The sequence below is a fragment of the Falco peregrinus genome, chromosome 4, assembly GCF_023634155.1.
Source record: "Falco peregrinus isolate bFalPer1 chromosome 4, bFalPer1.pri, whole genome shotgun sequence".
Classification (NCBI taxonomy): domain Eukaryota; kingdom Metazoa; phylum Chordata; class Aves; order Falconiformes; family Falconidae; genus Falco; species Falco peregrinus.
This window is the reverse complement of record NC_073724.1, coordinates 43,159,661-43,182,356: the sequence shown is the minus strand read 5'-3', so window position 1 is coordinate 43,182,356 and position 22,696 is coordinate 43,159,661. Positions and strand designations below refer to the sequence as shown.

At 42.5% G+C, this 22,696-nt stretch overlaps 1 protein-coding gene across 5 annotated transcripts; it reads right to left on the bottom strand.

The window, feature by feature from the left end:
• Nucleotides 1-421: 421 nt before the first annotated feature.
• Nucleotides 422-22,119, bottom strand: TMPRSS2 (transmembrane serine protease 2). 5 transcript variants are annotated; one of them, XM_055801889.1, is made up of 16 exons: nt 21,730-21,876; nt 18,513-18,552; nt 15,545-15,700; nt 14,274-14,344; nt 13,249-13,444; nt 12,861-12,944; nt 11,341-11,460; nt 9,896-10,025; nt 8,667-8,777; nt 7,802-7,845; nt 6,975-7,149; nt 5,190-5,365; nt 4,120-4,215; nt 3,117-3,259; nt 2,407-2,559; nt 422-2,200 (listed from the first exon to the last, which is right to left on the bottom strand). In XM_055801889.1, the coding sequence occupies exons 4-16, from the start codon at nt 14,286-14,288 to the stop codon at nt 2,189-2,191; spliced, it is 1,455 nt and encodes a 484-aa protein (XP_055657864.1). In that variant the 5' UTR covers nt 14,289-14,344; nt 15,545-15,700; nt 18,513-18,552; nt 21,730-21,876; the 3' UTR covers nt 422-2,188. The 5 variants fall into 5 exon arrangements, with proteins under 5 accessions (XP_055657864.1, XP_055657865.1, XP_055657863.1 ...); XM_055801890.1 differs by lacking the exons at nt 18,513-18,552; nt 21,730-21,876 and adding an exon at nt 21,939-22,119; XM_055801888.1 differs by lacking the exon at nt 18,513-18,552.
• Between the last annotated feature and the right edge of the window lie 577 nt (nt 22,120-22,696).

Sequence of the window (22,696 nt, the reverse complement as noted above, 5' to 3'; positions counted from 1 at the left end):
ATGCTCACGTGCTACTGAAAACATCCTGTGTCTCACACCTAGAGAAGACAAGCAAGTACATATTGCTTCAGGCAGCATGATACTAATAACAAAACAGGGTGTGACTCCCTCAACTCACTGCCTTTTAGGCTAAATTTCCTTATTTAATTCAATTTCACAAGTCAGAATGGTTTCATCAGACCCAGCCACTAAAGACATCCAACATTCCTGCACATCCAGCTCTCCTTCCCTGAGTTTGTTCAAGGAACTGAGATATTGGACTCAAAACAATCTCTTGGATCACCCTCCCGTGTTGTTTTTCTTTTGCTTTGTTTAAAATAAGACCCTCAAAGCACTTAGGACACTGAATCCAGCAACTGCTTCCAAAAAAATTAAAAATCCAAGCAAACAGATACAAACCACTACTAATGAAGACTAGTTGTTTTTTTTTAAAAAAAAAAATATTTATTTGGTGCAGTGTTTACATGGAAGATAATTGCATTTCAGTACCAAAAGTGAAGACAAGGCTAGTAGAGTCATTTCATTCAAAAGATTTCTCCTCCTTAAAAAAAAGTGACTTGGTATGGCTTTTTGATCCTCTGTACTATGATTATAAATTATTTTCAAAATCCCAGTTGAAGTGGCACTCTGATATTAATGACATTTTACTAAAAACATAACATGCAGATACATAAAGGAGAGCTCTAAGGAATTAAAAGCCAAATTTAATAAATGAGGTAGTTCATCTGGTTACGCAGAAACACGGATTTGGGTTTCTTTGTACAAAACAGCCATCCTCTGGACATGCATCTGCAACCAGAAGTCTATCACTTGCAACACAGCCTTACTGAAATACTTTGCCTTTTGCCCTTCACAGCAGGGAGAGTTCAAGAGTCATCTTGACATGCACAGCCAGGGACTGCACCTTCGGCACACGTAACTCCCTGCTTTCTGCTACAGCACTGCAACATCCCTCTCGGTAGCCTACCTTAAGAGTGACTGGCAGGTCTTGCCCCTTTTGGGTTCAGAGCAGTTTAAGGCAGAACGACACTTTTAATTACTGAGACAGTCCTTTGAACAATTAACTTGGATGACTGCTGTGTCAAGATCCTGAGGATTGTTGACTACCTGAATATACTGTATTTTTTTCCTGTGCTTCTACTGTAGTGCATGAAAACTTCCCTTCATATATATTTCTTTCCCTCTACCACACTCTCATGAGACCCCACCTGGAGCACTGTGTCCAACTCAGGGGGCCCCCAACAGAAGCAGGGCCTGTTGGAGTAAGTCCAGAGGAGGGCCACAAAGACGATCAGAGGGCTGGAACACCTCTCCTGTGAATAAAGACTAAGAGATTTGAGGTTGTTCAGCCTGGAGAAAAGAAGGTTCTAGGGACACCTTACAGCAGCCTTCCAGTATCTAAAAGGGCCTACAAGAAAGCTGGAGAGGGACTTTCTACAAGGGCATGTAGTGATAGGACAAGGGACAATGGCTTTAAACAAAAGAGGGAAGACTTAGATTAGATACGAGGAAGAAGTTCTTTACTGTGAGGGTGGTGAGACACTGAACAGGTTGCCCAGAGAATCTGTGGATGCCCTGTCCCTGGAAGCATTCAAGGCCAGGCTGGATGGATGGAGCTTTGAACAACCTGGTCTAGCGGCAGGTGTCCCTGCCCATAGCAGGGCAGTTGGGACTAGATGATCTTTAAAGGTCCCTTCCAACCCAAACCATTCTGAGTCTATACCAAAACCCGTTCTTTTCTTTTTAAATTGCTAACCAGCAGCTCAGAGGTTCAATGTTCACATTACTTAACATTTAATTTAAAACACTACTAAACAAACTGTCTCAGTATCCTGCCACAAAAATCTTAAATTAAATTGTGATTAAAATTGCTGTTGTAAGCCTGTACCTGATTATCAAGTGAAAGTTACTCAACTACAGAAGAGACATTTCAGCAAGCAGTTGACAGAACAACTTTCTGCCAGGCACCACAAGAAGAAAGGTGCTCATTGTGATAATCCTTCACTGATTAAGATCAGTCACTGTAGCCAGCACAGAACCGAGTGTACAATTCTTCATGTTACTTTTAAAAAGCAAATTCAAAAGAGGAAATAAAAAAATCATTTGTGAATAAATATCCCAGGCACCCATGGCTTCATTTATTCTTGTTCTCAGAAACATCAATCAGCAAGAAGGACAGACAGTATTGTCATCTGTTTGCCTGTTTAAAAAAAAAAAAACAAAACAAAAAACAAAGGTTCAAAAGTTCTGCTGACAGGCTGACAGACTACCTTACCAATTACTTGGATGCTTCTCAGCAGAATAGCTTCATTAGCAGACATGTCACATGTACTTATTTTTATAAATAAAATCATTTTTTTATTTGGGACATTTAAAATTATTAAAACCACCCACCAAATATTTTACCTGCATATTTTTATAAATCCAATCTGTAAACACAGTCATATTCCCATAGACTCCAGGTCTATTGGGACTAGCACAGCCAGTTCCCCAGCTGGTATCTCCAACCAGCCACCACACAGAGTTTTTGTTAGTTACTAGCGGACCTCCACTGTCACCCTGCACAAAATACAAGCATATTATTAGTGACCTGGCCACCAGGAAGGATGCAACCCATTTCACTTCAGGAATACAGTTTAAGTTTCAATAAAAGCTAACCACCATTTTAAGAGAGTCACTAAAAAAAAAAAAAGCGATGGCAATTACAGATTAAATGATGGCTGCTTGCAATAGGGATGAAAACTGTTTGCCCAAAGCACTAAATGAGATAGGCATTACCGAGTTTCTTGTTCACAAGCGTAAGGCTAGGGTATTGCCATGATTATGAAGAGCATTCGCTCACTTCCAAGTACCAGATAACAAAACATCCTCGAAGCATTAAAAAAAGACTGCCTCACCCTCTCTGGGTATTCAGTGAGAACTTGGCAGCCATTCAGAAGATGATACAAAAGCTCTCCCTTTTAAAGGGATGCACCACAAAATTAACCAGAAGCCCAACCAAAATGTTAATTTTTTTAAGTAGGATCTGTTTGTAGTTAATAGATAATTAAAAAAGACTACTAGTAAGACCACAAAAATAATGAGATTGTTATTAGGTGTTAATTAGGAATAATTACCTGACAGGAATCAACTCCTCCTCCTAGATATCCAGCACAGATCATTGTAGGCAAAATCATGCCATTATAGATAGAGACAGAATTACACCTAGAATGTTCTATTAAGGGCACCATAACATAATTTAAGCTATTTGATGTTTTACCTAAAATTGAAACATGCACAAAAACAGACAAAGAAAAAGTTAGAACAACATCATATTATGTTGCTATTACAGATCCCAGCAACTAGCACTGTTCAAGGTGAAATGAACTTACTAGAAACATCGGGATGGACACAAAATGTATGAACCATTGCACAGGGACAACTGTGACATCGAAACTCCCTTCCAAGAAGTCAGTGAGTTACCCTACTTTGCTGTCAGTGCAAAGCAAGAGAACATGGCACCTACCTGCCTACTCCAGCCCCAAATCAACTCTGAATAACTGTGTTATCTACAGGGCTATTAAACGCACATGAAGTCTGCAAGAGGCAAAGAGGACCTTCCCACAGTTTTATGGTCTAGCGCAAGCTTCCAGCAGTTCCCATACTCAGGATCCAGCTTCCCCGACACACAGCTCCACACACCCAGTACCTTCTCATACTGGGAGAAACCTTTCCTCCCTTTCCTTTTCACTTCTTACAGACTTAACTTGCATCATGCTATTTTAGCTTTCCACCAAAGGACAGGCTCCTGCCCTCTCCCACATCCACAGAGGAGTGGCTTGGCATACAGTTACCCTCCTTACAGGAGATGTGGCCCTGCTAGCAGGAGCACAGGATTGTTTCCTGTGTGAATAGTTCTGGCCCCCCATACTGATTTGAGGTTCCTTTCGGTCTGCTGAATGCAACACATCGCAACTTGTTTTGAGACAGAATGCCCTGTGTAAATATGTAAATAGGTGAAAAAATAGCATATCAACAGATCTGGCTCAAACTGCCCAGTCAGCTCATCCAACAGTTATTCGCAGACTGAAGAGGACCGGTTTATGTAGAAGACAAAAACATTCCAGAGCCACTCTTTACCTCCTTGGTACTCTGCTCCCCACCCAGATATCCAGCACTGCTGATTAGGCTGGAACATCATTCCCGGATTAGGCAGACAAACTGGCCGTACAGTATCTACAAAACAAACATGGTAGCATCAGTAATCCCAGATGTCCAGGCATAATTCAAAATAAATGTATATGAAATATCTCAACACAGCCACCACTTCAATACCTATACACCACACATTTTCTCTGTACTCTACCTTCCTCGCAGACAAGCAATACTGTGCAATGCATGCAGCGGCAGAAAGCTTACCAGCCCCTCTTTACCAGATGGCTACCTAATCCTCACCTCAAAATGAGGAACAAGCACAATTAATTGTTTTTAGGTCAATTCGACCCGCTAACTAGAACAATTAATACCAGCTCTTCTGATCAGTAGAGGACAAAGAAGAAAAACTTCTGACAACTACTTCTCTGCATTCTCTTTGCAAAACTCTGCTGAAAATAATCACGCAAGCAGGATTCAATACCTATACACAAGAAGTGTGAAACAAAAACCTGGCAGACAATCTCCCTGCTCTTAGGAGCAGAAGAGACCCTCCAGATTACTACTAATAGCTTTAAACTGATGCACTGAAATATAAAAGACCTGTACACTAAAACCACTTCAAGTAATGGTTTGTCCTCTATTTTTCACTGATTGCTTACAAACAACCTACATCTACTTTTAAGAAAGGAACATTTTCTAACATTTGTCTGTGGTGGTGTTGGTTTTTTTCCCAATTGTTATTTGACATAACTTGGTTTAGAGTCTAGTCAGCTGCTCCACCATTATATTCGGAGTCTGCACATACAGGAATGGCAAAACTTAAGCACTATACAGCGTTCCGGCATAAAAGTGAATTGTTGAGATGAGCCTAAACTCCCTTATCAGGCACCACATTTAAATAAATCCTACTTAGAAAATCAAAGGGTGTGCCCTCTGTCTCTACCCACATTTTTTGTTCTTCCCATATCACAAGGATTTCTTGACAAACTTCAGTATTTTTAAAAGATGTGCTCATTGCCATTGGACTTTTGCCTTAAGAAGAGCAGAATACATACCAGTAAAACTCAGCAGTGTTTCTAACTTCATAAGGGCAACATCATTGTCTTTCGAATCTGTATCATAATCTGGATGGGAAATTATCTGTTGCACTCTGTATCCGTTTCTTAAGAGCATCTCATCCTGATTCAGAATCCCAGCATAAACCCTCCAGCTGTACAGGTCAGAAAATCGTCTACAGAATAAACAAAAGATTAGAATGTTTGCTTCTCTGATAATGAGCCATGGATTATAACCTTCAAAAAATTGTCTTCAGAAACAGCAGCCAAATGCACATGCAACCAAGAACGCACATGCATGTGACTACCATTTCTGAAAAACAAGGTAAATAAATTGCAAGACATCTGACTTTGGGAAAGCTTGACTCTTGATTTCATAAATATATCAAAATCTTTGAAATGGGTTAAGTATCACTATCACTCAGCACAGCAAATTATAGTCTGAGACTGCAACACTGAAGTCTATTGATTTCCAAGGCTGAGGGATCAAGCAGTTATTTCTGAAGTCTCACATGTCAGCGGTATCACTCGCATGTACTATCCAAGGCACTCAAGGGCAGCAGAAGGCAATATTAGTAAAAACATGATCTAGTGAAGGAATTTCACTAACATGAAAATGCCAGGGTTGTTTTGTTCAGTTTTGGTGTGGTTTTTTTTTTAATGTTAAGTATGCTAACTAAATGTAATTTAAACAGTCTCTCTTGCTCCAGCAGTTTACAAATGCTCAATACAAAAAACTTCTCAGAAGTGTTAAAACTCCCTCCAGAACTCCAAGGCAGTAGTGCTTGCGAGTCATCTCCCCTCCACAAAAAAAATTCAGGACTGAAAACGAGATTTTTGCCAGCTACAGCTTGCAGTTTGGTTGCCTTTCCTAAAGTTTTTGCATACTACAGAGCTTAAATCAGCAAACAAAGGAGGGATAAGATCATCACATAAAAATAAACACTTGCATTCCTTTCTCAAGGTTAAGGGACAAAGTTATTTTTCCTTGGCTTAGCCTCAAACTGTGATCCGGCCAACCAACCATTACAAATGGTTTTACTTAGTGGGTTTTCCCTCCAACAGGAGCAGCCACCTTTTAAACATATTCTGACACTGTACACAAGGTACCACAGCACCTCAACTCTCCTTTATAGGTTAAAAGCGTACAAAGCACCAGCTATTTTTCTTGTTGATGCCCATGTAAAGTGCTCCTTGGATAGGTATAAATCTACCTTTAGTACTGACTTGGGCTTTACTACCCCGTGGCATGAAGATACAAGGAAATAAATGGCACAGGCATCTTTAAATTGATCATATCTACAGTTGTGCGATATTTGAAGGTTTGAGGGTTTTTTTCCTTTTCTTTGTTTTTCTTCACAGTGTTAATTCAGCATCTTCATGAAAACATTGTCCTGCCTGGCATTAAGTTTGGTGCCTTCAGTCTACCTCTTAAATTGGGTAGGTATCTGTGCCCAACACCACCATCCAATTTAATTTCCACCTTTAACAAGTAAAGTAAGATTTTCCTCCTGTAGAAAGCAGACAGATGAACTGCAGCCAGCCTCCTCCAGAAGAAATTTTCCCTTACTACTTGAAAATCATACTGCTACATAGACAAAAGACTGCACACCTAGCACCTGCATTCAAGGCAGAGGGGAGGAATGGTATTTAATTTATTTTTAAAGCAGAAAGTTGGGAGACTTAGGTAAATTTGTGCATTTCAGCCTGAAGCAAGAACAACTGCTGTTCCAGAGACAAAGGAATGAGCTGGTCACTCTGGTGCCCCATGGGGTCAAGACTCACCCTTCCACGCAGTGCGCCGCTGTCACTATCCACTGACGGGTGATGATGGAGCCCCCGCAAACATGGGTGCCATGCACATGGAGGCTGACCTGCCACGGCCACTGTCCTGGCACCGCTCCGCTGCCACCCACAATTCTGTTCATAATGTTCACGTTCTTAGTGGGCAGGCCACAGTCTAAGGAGTCAGTTACACACAGGCATCAGTTAAAGAGCGAGCTGGTCTGGAAGATGGCTTCTGCAGCTCAGGCTTCGGAGCACAGACCCCGTGTCCGATCTCTGCACTGCTTATGCCACAGCTTGGGCCCCTGCCCTGGACACCAAAAGCCCAAGTCTCCCATAGCCCGGAGCCCTTTCACATTGAAAACATCAAGATTTGGCAACTGCTGCCCTCGGTTCACCACAAACCAGTGGCTCATTACACCTTTAAACGTGGTATTAAGGCACCTCTGGCAAGCCCCAGAGACAACCGCCTTTGTGTTGTGCAACAAAACAGATGACAGCCAGGAGTCACCTTGTCAAGAAGGCACTGCTCCCGCCGTGGGCACATTGCAGGTGCACCACAGACATCCCACCATGGCTGCTGGGTGAGGACTACAGAGCCTCACTGCAACAGAGTCATTTAAAGGGACCGGTGCAGCAAAGACAAAAGTAACTCCTTGTCTGTCTCCCACCCTGTTCCTTAAACTGTACCGTTTGAAAAATGGGAACCAGATTTTAATCATCTGCCATCAAAAGATCGTAATTATTTATGCAGATTCAAAAGGATTTTCCATCCATAGCATTTCAAAGCATGAACAAGCAGAAGTTTGAGAAACACAGTCACTTACCTACACAGCGCAGAGAAACCACATTTCCTGATGCACAGGAATCACTGCGATAGAAATAAAAAACCCCAGGATTTTAGACACACAATGAAGCAAATGGTGGGTAAAGTTCACCCTCCAGCTGCTTCCTACCCTTTCCAGCTACGTGCCCTGCCTTCACCCACATCTTCCTGGCTGAGGGTTCTTCACTTTCTCCAGCTACCCTGCCAGGAACCATCTGGCCTCCACCATTTCTGGCATTCACCAGAACTGCCATGTGGAAGACTGCAGTCACCAATACAAAAGGTTTGTAAGCCTATTGAGGAGCAAGATGAAGAACAGCATGAGAAAAAGTTGAGCTGATTTTATGAAGTAGTTGTAGAAGACTCTAAACAAGGGAGCAACAGGAACTTTGCAGGCACAGCAGTCTACAGGTTTAGAAACTAGACACTTCCGAGTTGTTTAATGAGAATAAGAATGATACTTTCCACAGTGAAAGTGTGTGTTCACATGACAAATAAAAAAAACCCGCACCAGCTGCTGTGAACGTGTAGCAGTTGGTAGCTATTGTCACCATACAGAAACTCCTGTTGATGGTCAAAGAGCCTCAGAAAGGTATCTTTGACACGGCAACCTTCTAGACACCATGGAGAGAACAGGATGGGACATCTTGCCTTTTAAAAGAGAGGAAGGACGGAAAAATGACAGCTGTGTTTTTAAATAGAAGGGACAGCCGTTGTTGCAATCAGATTAAAAACGAAGTCTCTTTCCCTCTAACAATCCCCACTGAAAGATGTACTTGCATTATGCTATGGGCAGAAGCTACACCTTTTACAACAGCTAAAAGACCCCTGATTAAAGGAAAGAAGTTTGTATTAAACAAAGATACCTGCTATACAGCTTTTTGTACAAGTCTATATTCCCAGCACTTGTGTTCAGCTTCATGTAGCTCTTAGAGCCGACTTCAGTTGCTACTCCTCGACTATAGTAATACGTATCCCTGCAAAACAGAAAGTACATCATGAAACCCAGTTGTTTCATTTTCAAGCAAGCAACAATAAACTGTGCCAAGCTAGATCTTCTGATATGAATAACACCAAAAAACATGGGTTTTGTTTTTTGGTTGTTGGTTTTTGTTTTTTTTTTAATGAAACACAGAATCCTAGTGGTGTAGTACAGTGTCAGAGATCCAGGTTCTTTAAACATTTTTCAAGTTCCATTTCCCATCAAAGAGTTTCTAGATTAAAATAATATTTTTATCTAATATGCATGCCTGGTAGAAATCTTCAGCCTCACAAAACAAAAAAAGATGAAGACATGCCTTTGCTGGTACATTTACACAACATAGCAAAGTCCAAGTCCAGTAAGTCATGACAGCCACATTTCTGCGGGATGGCAAGAGGGGTATCAAGTGCTGCTGTCCTGCCAAGCTTTCTAGCTGAGGACCAACTCTGCATAGTTGCTGCTGGGCTGTCTTACTGGAATTGGAACTACTGGGGTCATTGCTCGTTCAGAGACCTGAATTCAGACCACCACAATGCAGCACGGGCACACAAAAGTTCTGCCTGCCTGGGCAATAAATTCACTGCATTACTCCACACACAACAGAAGTATTTGCCAACTGTATCACAGAGAGGCAACATCAAATATTTCAACCACAGAAGAATTTAGGCTACAGTGTTATGTGGGGAGAACATGGGCAGCACTCAGGGGCATAATTATTTACAGCAGTCTTCCATACAAGCTGGTGTTATTTGTGTCCTCAGAAGATCAATGTTTTCCATGTAATACTGGTGATGACAGATTAAGTCAGACTGCATGTTACTGAGCAATTATAATGATCTGAAGCAAGCTCTGGAAGATGGCTGTGAATTAATGTATTGGATACAAGTGACCCCACCACCTACCTACTGCATGCATGCCGGTCCCTGTCACTTGTTGGAGCAATGTTTTGGTTTGATTCTCTAACAGCTGCCATCATTAAAATCAGACTGACCCGGGTTCACACAAACTAGATTGCCAGCTGCTTTTTGTTTGAGATATGCACTCTTAAAAACAGCAAGATGGAAATTTTAACCTTTCTATGTATGTGCAAAGGCTGACAAAGGTTAGACTTACACACTGTAGCCCATGTCTTTACATGCAATCCTCCCATAATCATCATTCCAGTCATCTTGACAAACAGGATACCAGGATTTGCTGACAGGTGAATAAACTTGCAGGATAAAGTTTGGTCCAAAAAGTCTAACTGCCAGAAAAGGAAGAAGTAAAAAGAAACCAAGAACACCACACGCTATATTACCACTCTTTCTCTACTTAAAAAGTATTGCTACCTGTAACATATGCTTGTTTGTATAACTAGTGTTAATTTAATGCTGCCTTCTACTCAGAAAATTCTGAGTAAATATCAAGTAGACAGAAATATCACAATGACTTAATCCTTTTGTCTAGGCAACTGAAAAGAACTACCAGTTTAAAACTGCAAGTGTACAAAATAGTGTTCATCTTTTCATTTCAGCTTTTATGCTCAAAATTCTCTTTCAGTCTACCACTGAGGAAGATTGCAATAGCCAATCTTTTCTTACCTTTTATCTATGCAATGATATATTTCTTAATATATCATGTATTGTGTATAAATAAAATACAATCTATTGTAATATATTTCGTATTACATATGAATATGCTGAATTTATTCAGAGAAGCACTTGTAGAGCAAGAATGCAAGAAGGAACAATTAGCTCTGACATTCTATGCCCCATTATGTATTTATTTGCACAAAAAACTAATATAAAATAGCTCAAGCAAAAGAACAGATTGAACAAGCTTCTCCAAAAATACATTATTCAACTAAATGGAAAGAAACAGCTTTAGAGCGTATGCCAGTAAATGCTAACCCTGCAGGAGGCATGTGCAGAATAAGTTTCTCAAAAGAGAAGAGCAGCACAGCCAGAGTTTTCCAGAGTGGCACTGGCATAACAGAGGTGTTAGAAACAACATGCTACACCTTTTGAATGAACAAATGAATAACGTTTCCACCTTCAGCTGTGCCCTAAAGCTTCCCTCGGCATATTTTCAGTTGGAACCACTGATCAGACCAGGCTTTCTTACACAAAGGAGTTATGAAGTAGTTGAAGTACTATTGGGAGAATAAGGAATGCAAAATATGTGGAAAAAGACAAGCCTGACTGAAGACCACCAGATTTATGTTATCATCTCAAGTTCCACTAAGAAGTCGACGATGGTGGTTCATTCCAGAGACAACGTTAGATTCAGTTTTGCACAAACCCCATTCAAATTAAAAGGCAGTATTTATAAAAACTCATCCAATGTTAAGCCAGCTCAAACCTTCAAGTCAGTCATTTTGTTTCAGCTTTTTGATTGGACTGGAAACAAACTGAGTATCTATAGATATAGCCTTCAAAGCGCTCAAACATCCTAAACCATTTTAGAGATATAACTGAAGCTAAAACGGGCTGTAACTTAGGCGAGCTTTGGATAAGGCAATATGCTCAAAAACTCCTGCAGCTGGCTGAAGGCCCCCCACCTCGACTGCTGGCACTCACCACAGCGGGTTTCATCCTCTCCGTTGGGGCAGTGGCTCACCCCATCACACCACTGCGAGGGTGGCATGCATACTCCTGAAGATCCACACTCTATTAAGGAGCCAAGACAACGATTCTCTACTGTGGGGAGAGAGCAACATAGCCATTAGGCTGACCGTCAACTTAGCCTCAGGTGTCTACTGCCAGCTCTCGAGGAGTACTCCACTTCCACAGAGCAAAACGTCAGAAAGAACTCAAACTCAGAGATGGGAGGAGACCTAGCCTGACACAACAGAGGATGTATTGCTCTGTCCTTTAAATCACTTGTCAGATTAAGTCAGTTATGCAGCTGATTGGATTCTGTCCACCGCCTCCCCTGAATAAGCAAGCACCATTAGTTGTCTAAAAGGAGTCAGCCTTACACTGACAAAGCGTAACACTTGCAAACAGAAAAGGAGGAAGATTACTCCAATTACATCCTTTTGCTGCCATTTAAAACAATATTACATTCACCTTGTATAAATCAAAGTGAGAAAAAAAAACCCTAAGAACACAAATGTCATCCTAAGTTTTAAATGAAATCCTTTCTCTCTTTCTTTTGCTGCACAGAACAGAAAGGAGAGGCTCCTAAAAACAGCAAATTGTTTTTCAGTTTCCTTTGAAAAGCGGCTTTCATTGAAAGGGAACTAAGATAGCACAAGACAAACTTCACCTGAGCCAAACAGAATTACTCTAGCACAGCTTCAGAGCTCATTCACCCCAGTCGGGGATGACTTCCAAGGTAAACGTATCATCTGTGGTACAGCTTACAGTGGCGAGACGGGCTGGGTTCACACAACATTAAAACACTTTCAACACAAAAGCCTCAGAAACAATTAAATGGATGTGAATTACTTCTGCTCCAAAAGGGATCCCATTTTAACAAAATAAAACATCTCTTGATCATTTGTGCTCTTGCAGTGAAGGTATATAGATTTACTTCAATCTCCTTCCTCCACTTGAAATTAAGTGAAGCTCAAATCTGGAACAGTTCCATTTCAGAAAGGATGCACAGCAGTGACTTCCCTAATGACATGCACCACAGAATGTGTTGGCCATGCACGGTCATGTGCCAGCTTCCCTCAGTGCAAAAAACCTTGCAAGAGGTCAAACTGCTCATTACTAACAGCTACAGTGCTGTACAGTTGTATTGCACCAGCTTTTGCCAGATATTGAAGCTTTCCAGAGAAGCCACCTGAATTAGCCACTCCAGAAGAGTCAAAAAGCTGATGACATCACTTAACATCAAAAACATATTTACTTGATGAAGGAAAAGGATAATGACAGCAGCAATATTCATTAAAAAGAAAGAAAAAAAAACCAAACCACAAGCAAAACTGAGCCATTAAGAAGCAATACCAATTCATCTCTCAGGAGGCAGGTAAATGAAGACTTTCCTGTCCTTAATTCAGCATAAAATGGAAGATAAGAATGTATATTTCTAACTTTACAAGTTAAATAAAATCTTTTCTTTCAGAATAAAAAAAAAAAATGAACCTTACCAAAATACCAGATGAAGAAAGCAGCAATTGCACAACAAATGACTGTTAAAATGGATAATATGACAACTATGGTTTTCTTTACACCTGAATTGAAAGCAAGGAGAAAAAGAGAAATTAGGTTCACAAATCAGGTGATTTCCAGCCACCAGCACTATTTATTTCCTTGACATTAAAAACAGATGTTTTGCCAGACAGACTTTTCTCCACTCTACCATCCTTCCTCCAAATCGCTCAGGTTTCTGTTCACTGGCATCTCAGCCAGCTATTACTTTTTCACCCATGGGGAGATGGCTCCTGCAATACAGGAGCTGGAAGAGAAGATCCCTTTTGTTATCTTACTTTGGAAGTTCTTAAGTCTAAAATTGTAAGAAATCCCAACAAAACTTACTTGATGCACACGTTCTCCTGGATGAATGTGCTACTGGCCTACTCGACTGATGGGTAGCAACCCTTGCGACATAGCTTGGCACTGACGGAGCATTTGTTGAGAAGTACTGTGGATACGGGTTAGCACCGGCTGTCTGCCTGGCATAATAGACATTTTCTGGCTGAAAGCCATGATTTTCATAGTATGGCTGTGGACTCTAAATGAGAACATTCCGGGGAAGGGAACAGGAGAAAATGAAAAAACAAGAGGCAAGACTGCAATTAGGGCAAAGTAAGTTTCAGATGCCATTTCCATTCAGAACCCTACTAAGTAATTCTGGCAATGCTGAAACATACCATGCATGCATACACATACTAGTGACTCCAATTTACATGCCTAATACCTTGTACTTTGAATAATAAATTAAATAATAAAAAATAACAGAGAGTGAGACTCAAGGCGTATGAATAGACCAGTTTCCTGATCCAAAGTAACTCAACCTAAGAAAGATTCTTGAGCCCAGCCCTCCCACTGGCGACACAAACCATTGCACTGGAACATCTGATGGTAGAAATAAGCAGCACGGACAGTTTTAGGCTTAGTACCATCATCGAAAGAAATGCTGACAAGTAACAGCCTTTGTGTCTGTAGCTGTCCAGGTCTAGGATAAATGCTTACTGCCCCATTTTGCCCCATGACAACACCAGATATACCTAGCTATTTCTGAAATGCACGGGCCTACAACAGGTTCTGGAATATTTATCCCAGAAGAGCTTTAAGAACTAATCAGAAGCCATTTCAACCTATCCCTCCAAAATAAGCTTTGAAAGCACCAGGAGTATCTGAGCACTTGAAATGCTAGCTAATTCAAGCCTCTTATACACTGTGAGGCAGGTGTCTTTCCCTTTTTGCAAGAAAGGAAACACAACAAACACTTCACATTTTAAAAGGCTTTTTAACCAGAACATCACTCAATAAGCTGTTACTTGTAAAGAAATAACACCTCATTAAAAAAAAAAAATAAATAAATCCCTTTCATTACTTACTACAGTAGAGGTCATCTTTCCTTTGTCAGCAGTACCAAAACAATTCAAGTGTTTGGAAGTAAAGCGTGAACCTATATTAAAAAAAAAAACAAACAGAAAATCACAACCAGAAGCTCTGTCCACATTTCTTGTCAGTTTTCCCTTTGGAAAAATGCCAAATCTGGAAGAAAAAAAAATATGGAAGTATTTCAAGAGACAGTACAAATTAAGGTGCAGCATGAAATCAGATCTCAGTAGCCTCTCAATACAACCTTGAGGATTATACAGTGGCAACTATTCATTAACACGAGCTCCACACACACCGAGAAGATTAAGTTAGTGTTCACTCTCACTGACAGAATGAGAGTTAAAGAATATCCTGGCAACAACCCACATGGTGTCAGTACCAAGTTCAGGTCCTCCTGCCTCTCTCAACACTTACTCATGTATCACTCTGAGGTTTATGACACAGAAACAAGAATGTGAAAAAAGCATCAGGAAATACAAATTCAGCTAACTCATTTGATAATGCCACAGCTATCAGCCCTACAAGTCATATCCTTTTCACTCTTCCACATTGCAAACAGTTGTTTTCTTGGTTGTGTGTTGCAGCCACCACACCAAAACCAGAGAGAAGCACAGCAGGGAAACAATATTCCACACCAATATGAAAGTTTTTCAAATACAGTAAGAGGAGCTACATCCACTGTTTCAAGCATATAGCAGTTTATTTTGAAGTTAAACATTAACATTAAGTAAAACCACAGAACAGCAAAGACAAAAGAAACATAAAATGTTTGCCGCCACAGTTCTAAAACAAGCAGTTATACACCTCCACAAGCAATCATTTTAATAAATAATTTAATCTATTGAGTCCTCTCATAATGTTACTCTACATTAAAAAAAGCCTTAGGAAGTACCTCAGCCACACACTGAGAAATACCTTTCTGCAGCTTACAGAGCAGTACCCTGCACACAGGCACACTGCCATGACTCCTCTTGAAAGCCACAACTATAAAGAGCAGTTGCATTAAGACACAGCATAATTCACCTCCAAGTATAAGGTTATGTTTCAGAATCTGCACCAATGTGTCACCTCACCAAAACTGAACTTCAAATGTCTTTGAAGCAGATTGGCATGTTGAGCGTGCCAATATTTCATGACAGTTCAGGCAGGCTAATTCCGGTATTTGCTTCTTAGCGCTAGCAAAAAAAAAAAGTAAGTAATAATGCATCATTGAACTCTTATTTGTGTGGCAGAGAGGTGAAAAACAAGTCTTACTCCTACTTACAGTAAGTCCATCAGATTGGTGACTAAGGCTTCAGGACTTCTGCTTTATGTCGCATCCATTCTTATCCAGCTCTTCACAGCAGTTGGGAAGTACAGGTCTGCTCAGACTTAGAGGACAAGTAACAAGTCACAGGAAGAGGGGTTTGTCCCTTGTTATCTGAAAAGAAGGGGGGGGGGGGGGGAAAGCATTAAGAAGTTTAGCGATGGCAGACAGAAGTGGTGATTCTGAAGTAAGCCAACAGGTACTATGACTAAAGAAAAATCCAAGTATTTTTTAACATTAATATTTGAAAGGCTTTGCAAATTGGCAGGTGACAGTCTTCCTCAGTCTTTCTCAGTCTTTTTGAGGGTTTTTGGGTTGGTTTTTTTTGGTTTTGTTGTGTTTTTCTAAAATGAACTGAGGAAAAAAATACCTCTGTTGCTTAACTGGCTTCGAACCACCACTCCCAATTTAGCTCTTATTAATTAGAAGCTGGATGGGAAAGAGATTAACAAGTTTTCCATTATCATGCCACGAAACACAGGGAAGTCATAGGTACATACATTTTCCAGTGTATTAAAAACAGATTAAACCAAAACAACTGGGGTCCTATTAGTTTGTAAACGTTTAAGGCAGAAATTGATGTGTAGCATCCAATAATGACATAAGCTAGTTTTCTTAAAAACACATCACTGACACTTCAAAATTTTTTACAAATATATCAAGGATACTGTAACAACTTCACAGGTAAGGAAGCTGGGTCATGGAGAAACAGACCAACCTGTCAAACACTCCTCATCCCGACAACTTTAGGGCTAGAAAAGACTGGTCTGTCTTATCTCAGTCCAATACTCTGGCCCGTAACTCACCTCACATGCATCAGAGAGATTTAAATAGATCCCATAAAAAAGTGTCATAAAGCCACTCTGGTGCAGAAGACTTCAGCAGGAATGCACTATCCTTCCCTCCCACTGCCAGTCAATCCTCCAGATGTCTGCCAAGCTATAATGGCACTGTACTGGGTATATCTTAAGAAACAGATCTCAAGAGTCCTTTAAAGTGAGCTGGTGGAGTTAAAGTGCACCGAGATCCCCAGGAAAGAAAACCAGGATGGAGCTCACCCCAGCCGCAGGCTTGAAGGTATAAGAGACAGGACCCAGGGAGCCAGAGCCTTGCAGGTCAGCTTAATAACATCTTCTGGCTTTGGAAAAAAGTATATCCAAATAACGAAAGGGACCCATTGCAGCTAAGCTGCTGAATTTCACGAACTTCAGTTTACTCCAGTATGGATGAAGCAGAATCAGCATTTGGACTTCCAGCAACACAGAAGGCCCAAAATCAAGTGTGTTTTTGTTTCACAGCACTGAAAGTAAAGAAATAATGCTACTCTTTCTAATGACAGGTGATAATAAGAATATAAAACATATAGCTGTTATTGACATAGTATACAGATGAATACAGTGAAACCTCACAGCTCGCAGCTATTACTTGAAATATCTTAACTTCTTCTCATATATGCCTTAGGAGCGTTATAATTAAAGTTCTGTCATGGATCATTAAGATTAAAAAAATACATCATTTTTTCCAATAAAAGTTGACAGAATAAAAACAAAACAATAAAAAATCTAGAATATTAGATTAATTGAAAACAAGTTTAATCCAATAGCTTTTTTTTTTTTTTAGGTTTTCTATGGATTTCTGCAAATCTCTTCTCTATATTTAAGCAAAAGTTCCAGTAAAGTTGATCTGTACTTCATTTGATAACATCCTACTTAACTGAATATAGACTACTAGTCCCCCAAAAGGCTTGTTCTCCTCCCTACCAGTGACAGACACTGTTCCTGAGCAGGAAAAGCACCAAGCACAGAGCTGTGCTGCTTGGCTGTAAGTGGTCCTCATTGCCACATCCTCCTAACCCCCTCAACCTCACTACTGGTGGGTGAAGGTGAGCCTCCGCTTTCACATCCTTACAGCAGCATGAGGTCATGACTCCTTTATACTGCGTGTCCTTCACTAGCCAGCAGCCAACATCCCAAAAAGGCAACAGAAAGGCAAAGAAACTCCAAAGATTTAACTGTGATTTTGTTAATGAAACCAGACTTGCTGGCTTTTACCCTAGTTCTCTGTGCAAGAAATAACGGCACTTCCTTAGTACACACCATGTGATAACAGTTAATTAAGAGCAGTACCATGCTTTGGAGGCACAGCGTTCCACAAGTACCACCAGCTATATTAGTTTCCACAAGCTTTTAGATAGAGATCACTATGTGTTGTTTCCATGCCTAAGTCAACAGGATGGAATAACTACCTTCAGATACCCTAACCCTGTGAATTCAACTTGGCCAATGAAACCAAATTTATATTGGCAACAGTATACTTCCTGCATTTACATATTACTTCAATACATATTTTGTGCTATTTCCTGAAATAGAAACACAGTCAGCTCTTTGCTAAGCTCTATGACAGGTACCAATAATTGAAAAAACACCACCAAGAACTCCAAACTAGTTCTTCACAGTTAGACCTACGTAAAAGCAACCACATGCAAATAAGATGGGAGAGGACAGAACAGTAAAAAGCCAAGTGTATGAAATCAAGTTCAGCTTCTAAAAGTAGTATGCATAAAAGCATCCACTTTGCATCAACACTAACTCTGTGCCACATCCAAAAAAATTGGCAGTTCCCTTTATCCAGATAAAGAAATACAGCACATGCAAATGAACAAAATGGCAAAACTTCGCAAAGACAGCAAATGAGTAATTCCAGTGCAAAGCTCAACTTCAGAAAAGGGCAAGTCAACAATTACAGGTTTTGTTGATGACACTAGAAAGGAAGTATGATTTAATTATTTTCTTCCCAACCATTTTATGGCCACGAAGTTTCAGTAGCGTAATCTTAAATACAATATAACCACGGTATGAAGCAGGGGCGGGGGGGAGGTGGAAGAAGAAAGAAAACAAGCCAAGGAGATGATTCCAGATTAACTTACATGATCTTTTCACACACTGGGCAATTCCTGCCTCTGCCACCTGGACAAAAGAAAAGAAACATGCTCGAGATTCCTGTTTTAACAAGCAGCCCTTAAAATCATGACTTGCAAATTAAGTATAGAAAGGTTAAAAAAAACCAATTCAGTTATGTTTGAAAGAGGAAAGGAACTAAGAATTTTCAACTCATTTTATTAACACGATTTCCTTGATACTTCTTCAGGAAATAGCACTGAATATTTTTATTGTGATGATTAAAAAATTAAATGTAGTTTACTCCACAGGGTAAAATTTATCCTCTGGAAGGGGTCAAAGACAAATCAAAGAGCAACTAATGTCTCAAAGTCATCAGAACCAGGTTCTTCCAATGTCCTTGGCCTTCTGGCAAACCTCAATAGAGGCAAGCTCTGCTCTGTGTGCCTATGCAGTAACATTACACATCTTGCAAAGAACTATACAAGACTATGTAAAGATTTATATGAAAGGTTGCCAGAAACAGAGCCTCAGCATTCTTAGATCTCCTAAGAGTCTTGAAGCTATTCTACATTAGCTCCTGAAATATTATTAAACCGTAGAACTACTTCTCAACTTGTGTCAAAAAAAAGTGTTTCTTGAAAAGCACTACCGGTAGGTCAAGTAAGTCCACAACCCTATTCCCAAGGCTGGCAAACCAAGATTAATGCTACTTCCACATCCAAAAAAAAAAAAAAAAAAAAAAAAAGGCATTAAAAAGTTCTGAGTGTAGCACTCATTTTAAACAGTTATAGGGTTCTGTATTTATACTACAACTAATCATCTATTTGTCTTCTCTGAAAACAGAGGTTACCATGCAACGCTGCCTATCACAAGTACATCACATGCCTTTGTTAAGGAACGGCAGAGTGGAAAAGGAAGCTGAAAAGCTGTTATGTAGCTGAGTGGATGATTGGTGACAGAAGACCCTACAGGAAAAGCCATTTCTGAAATAGAAAAGACCAAGAGCCCAGGAGAACTGGTATGGTAGGAGATTGACCTACTGGTCAGGCAACGACTGCAGAGGCAGCCATTGCACACAGCACGCACCACCTCATGTGCACAGATCACAATGCTGCTAGAACAAATGCGGCAACAGCCAGCCTGGCATCTGGATGCTTTCTTCTCCTACACTACCTCCCCAGTTCTGCCTCTGCCCTTCCACTTCCATGGCAGGAGCAAATAACCTCATCTTCTGGCAGTAAAAATCAAGTCTCTTTCTATGGCACTGACAGTCTCTGACAAGGAACAAGAGATCTCAGGAATACTTGTTTACCATAATCAAGTTGCAAATGCATGTTGTATGATACCAGTACATACCCACTCTGCAGAAAACCAAAAACTAGGAATGAGAACAAATCAGACTTATTTAGATATTCATCTAGGTCAGCTGTTTTCAATCTGCAAACTACAGATCCTGAGGAGCTGTAAACCACTTCCAAGGTGCCTATGGCAGACAAGAAAGAAAAGCAAGCCTGCTGGCCAGAGGTTTGAGTTCACTCCACAGGGGAGACTCGTATTGCCAGAGAAGGTTTAGGGATCCACGCATCAAAGACATGCCAGAAGTACTGATGTAGCAGCACGGACACAGCTGAGCTACTGTCACAGTACTGGAGCTACTCAGTGTGGACTGACCCTTGATTGACACAGGAGAAAGAACCCACATCTCCAGCAGCAGCAGCTCCAAGAGAAATATTTTGACCAGCATCCTAGAATACCATTTTGTTTTGGTTTTGCATCACCATCCAGAAACATAATTTCATCTTATTTCCATTTTCAGGCTAGACTACCACCATAGATTTACTCTAGACTGTCTTTCCTATGTATCAGTATAATTTTTAACAGTTTAAGAATAAAAGGAAAAAGGACATTTTAAATCCTACTTTGACATAAAACTTTGTCTTAGTCCACCTGTCTTTTGGCTTTACATTTACATTGGCACCCATAGTAACAGCACAACTGCAACCATTTACCAGTGTCATTGATCTATGCTACACACAACGTCCCTCTCTTTTCGCTTAACACTGCCTTAGCTGATGCAAATCACCCTTCAGAGGTGAAGCTGCTTCCTTTGGCTCTTTGTAAAGCACTAACGGCATTAGTGTCACTTTACTCAGGGCAAACAGGGACACGTAGGACAAAGGCACAATGTGAGAATGGTGTCTTGAATTCAGTGACACCCACCCACCGAGAAAACCGAGGTGAAATGCGAGGTCCAGGTAAGCTACGGGAATCGGTAAAGCCCTCCGAGGGGATGTGAGGAGTACGGCTGATTTCAGCATTCAGAACTTAGGCCCAAAAGTTTTAATAATAGGGCTCCAGTGGGAAGCCACTCTTATCAACAGTTACCCTTTCAAAATCACTTGACAAATTGTGATAACTGTAAAAAGTTACACTTTGTGATAACTGTAAAAAGCCCCAGAAATCAGGGCTTTTGCAAGAAAGCAGCGGTGACATTAATACACAACGACGAGGCCCCAGAACTCGGTTGTTCTAGTTCATTCTCCGTAGGAGCAACTACCCAACTCTGTGACCTTGAAAAAGCTCCTTAATCCCGCCGCGTCTCCCCTCCCGTCAGCGGAGGATGAAGGCCTGGAATGGACAACCTCGAGAGGGATGAGGGGGGCCGGCGCTGGCATGCGGGGCGCTGGGCGCACCCCAACACCCCCCGCACCCCGTCGGACCGCGCCACCCCCCGCACAGCGCCCGTTCACCACGCCGGTGCCCTCGGCGCCCGCCCTGCCTCACCCGCCGGTACCGGGGGAAGCGCAACGCTTTCGCCCCAACCGGGTGCGGAAAGGGGGCGACCGGGTAAAGCAGCGGGAAACACCGCTGAAGCCGACGAGCTTACGTGCCCCCTCGATTTTATCAGCCGGCGCCTCCTTTTCTCGCTCTGTGGAGACGGCCCCGCCGCTCCCCGCCGGGCACCGCGCCGACCCCCGCCACGGCGGGACGGGGGTTTTCAGATGCCTCCGGGGTCCCGCCGCACTCCCCCCAAAGCAAACCCGAAGGTTCTTCATTAAAAGATAAAACCGCAGGCCCAACTCGGAGCGGCCGGGGCGCCCCCCAGCCCAGGGCGACTCTGCCCCCCCAGCCCGCTGGAGCCGCCCGGCCCCCGGAGGTGGCTCCGGTGGCCCCGGGGAAGGGCCCGTCCGAAGCGGAGGGGTGGCGGCCGGACCGGGCCGGGCCGGGGAGCGCCACGCTTACCTGGGGGCTGCCCCCGCCGCAGCGGAGCTGGGACGGGACGCGGCGCAGGGAGCCGGGAGCAGCCGCCGCGGCCGGGGAGGAGTTACCGGGCGGGGAAGGGGCAGGTGCCGCCAGGTGGATGCGTCGCCCGGTCCCTTCCTCCCACTCCCACCGCCGCCGCCGGGGGGGGGGGGGGGGGCGGGGAGGAGGACGTTGCCTGCTCCGCTCACCCCGCAGCCGCCGGGGAGACGCCGCGGGTCCGGCCCGGGGGCGGGGACGGCGCCCAGCAGCGCTCCGGGGGGCTTGGCCGTGCTGTGCGGGCGGGGGGCACGGGCGACCCTTCCTGCCCGGTGGGTGCCGGCAGCCGCCCTCAACCAGACTGCACCGGACCGGGGCTCCCCCTTCCCCCCCCGCGGAGGTTGCGGAGCAAACAAGCCGGGCGGGAGCGACGGGAAGGGCCCGCGGGCCAGGGGGCGCGGCGGTGGCGGTGCCGCCGGTGTAAGGGCCCCTGGGGGCAGAGGTGCCGCACTCCTCCGGTGCTGGGGGGGGGGGGGGGGCCGTGCCTTTTTTGAACTTGCAAATCAGTCTTGATTAGCCTGCGTTTCTGGGCGTTGTGTGCAAATAAAGAGCCAAAAGGCTTCCCTGAGCAGGGTACACCAGGTGCTGATAAAGATTGCTCATAGAATACCCAGCCCATGGAAATTACTTCCTTTTTCTTTTGCTTTTTAGGGCTATTTAATAAAGGGGTACTCTGAAAAATTACTGCAGTCTCAATTGTCACGTTACTTACAGTGTCACCACTGCTTTGGTTTCTTGCAAGCCCTGGTTTCTGGTTACAGTTATCACAATATTTCAAGTGATTTTGAAAGGGTAACTTTGTTGATAAAGTGCCTTCCCACTGGAGCCCTATCATTAAAACTTCTGGCCCAAAGCTCTGACTTGCAGTAACTCTCCGGTAAAGCAGATCTACAAATGAGTGAGGTTTATT

What these genes read in the sequence shown, in the direction of transcription:
- TMPRSS2 (XM_055801890.1), bottom strand. An exon ending in AGAGGATGAAACCCGCTGTG is followed by an intron (nt 10,026 to 11,340) that starts GTGAGTGCCAGC and finishes CTTTTCTGGCAG; the next exon opens with TTAGACTTTTTGGACCAAAC. An exon ending in GAGGAGTTGATTCCTGTCAG is followed by an intron (nt 2,560 to 3,116) that starts GTAATTATTCCT and finishes TATTTTGTGCAG; the next exon opens with GGTGACAGTGGAGGTCCGCT.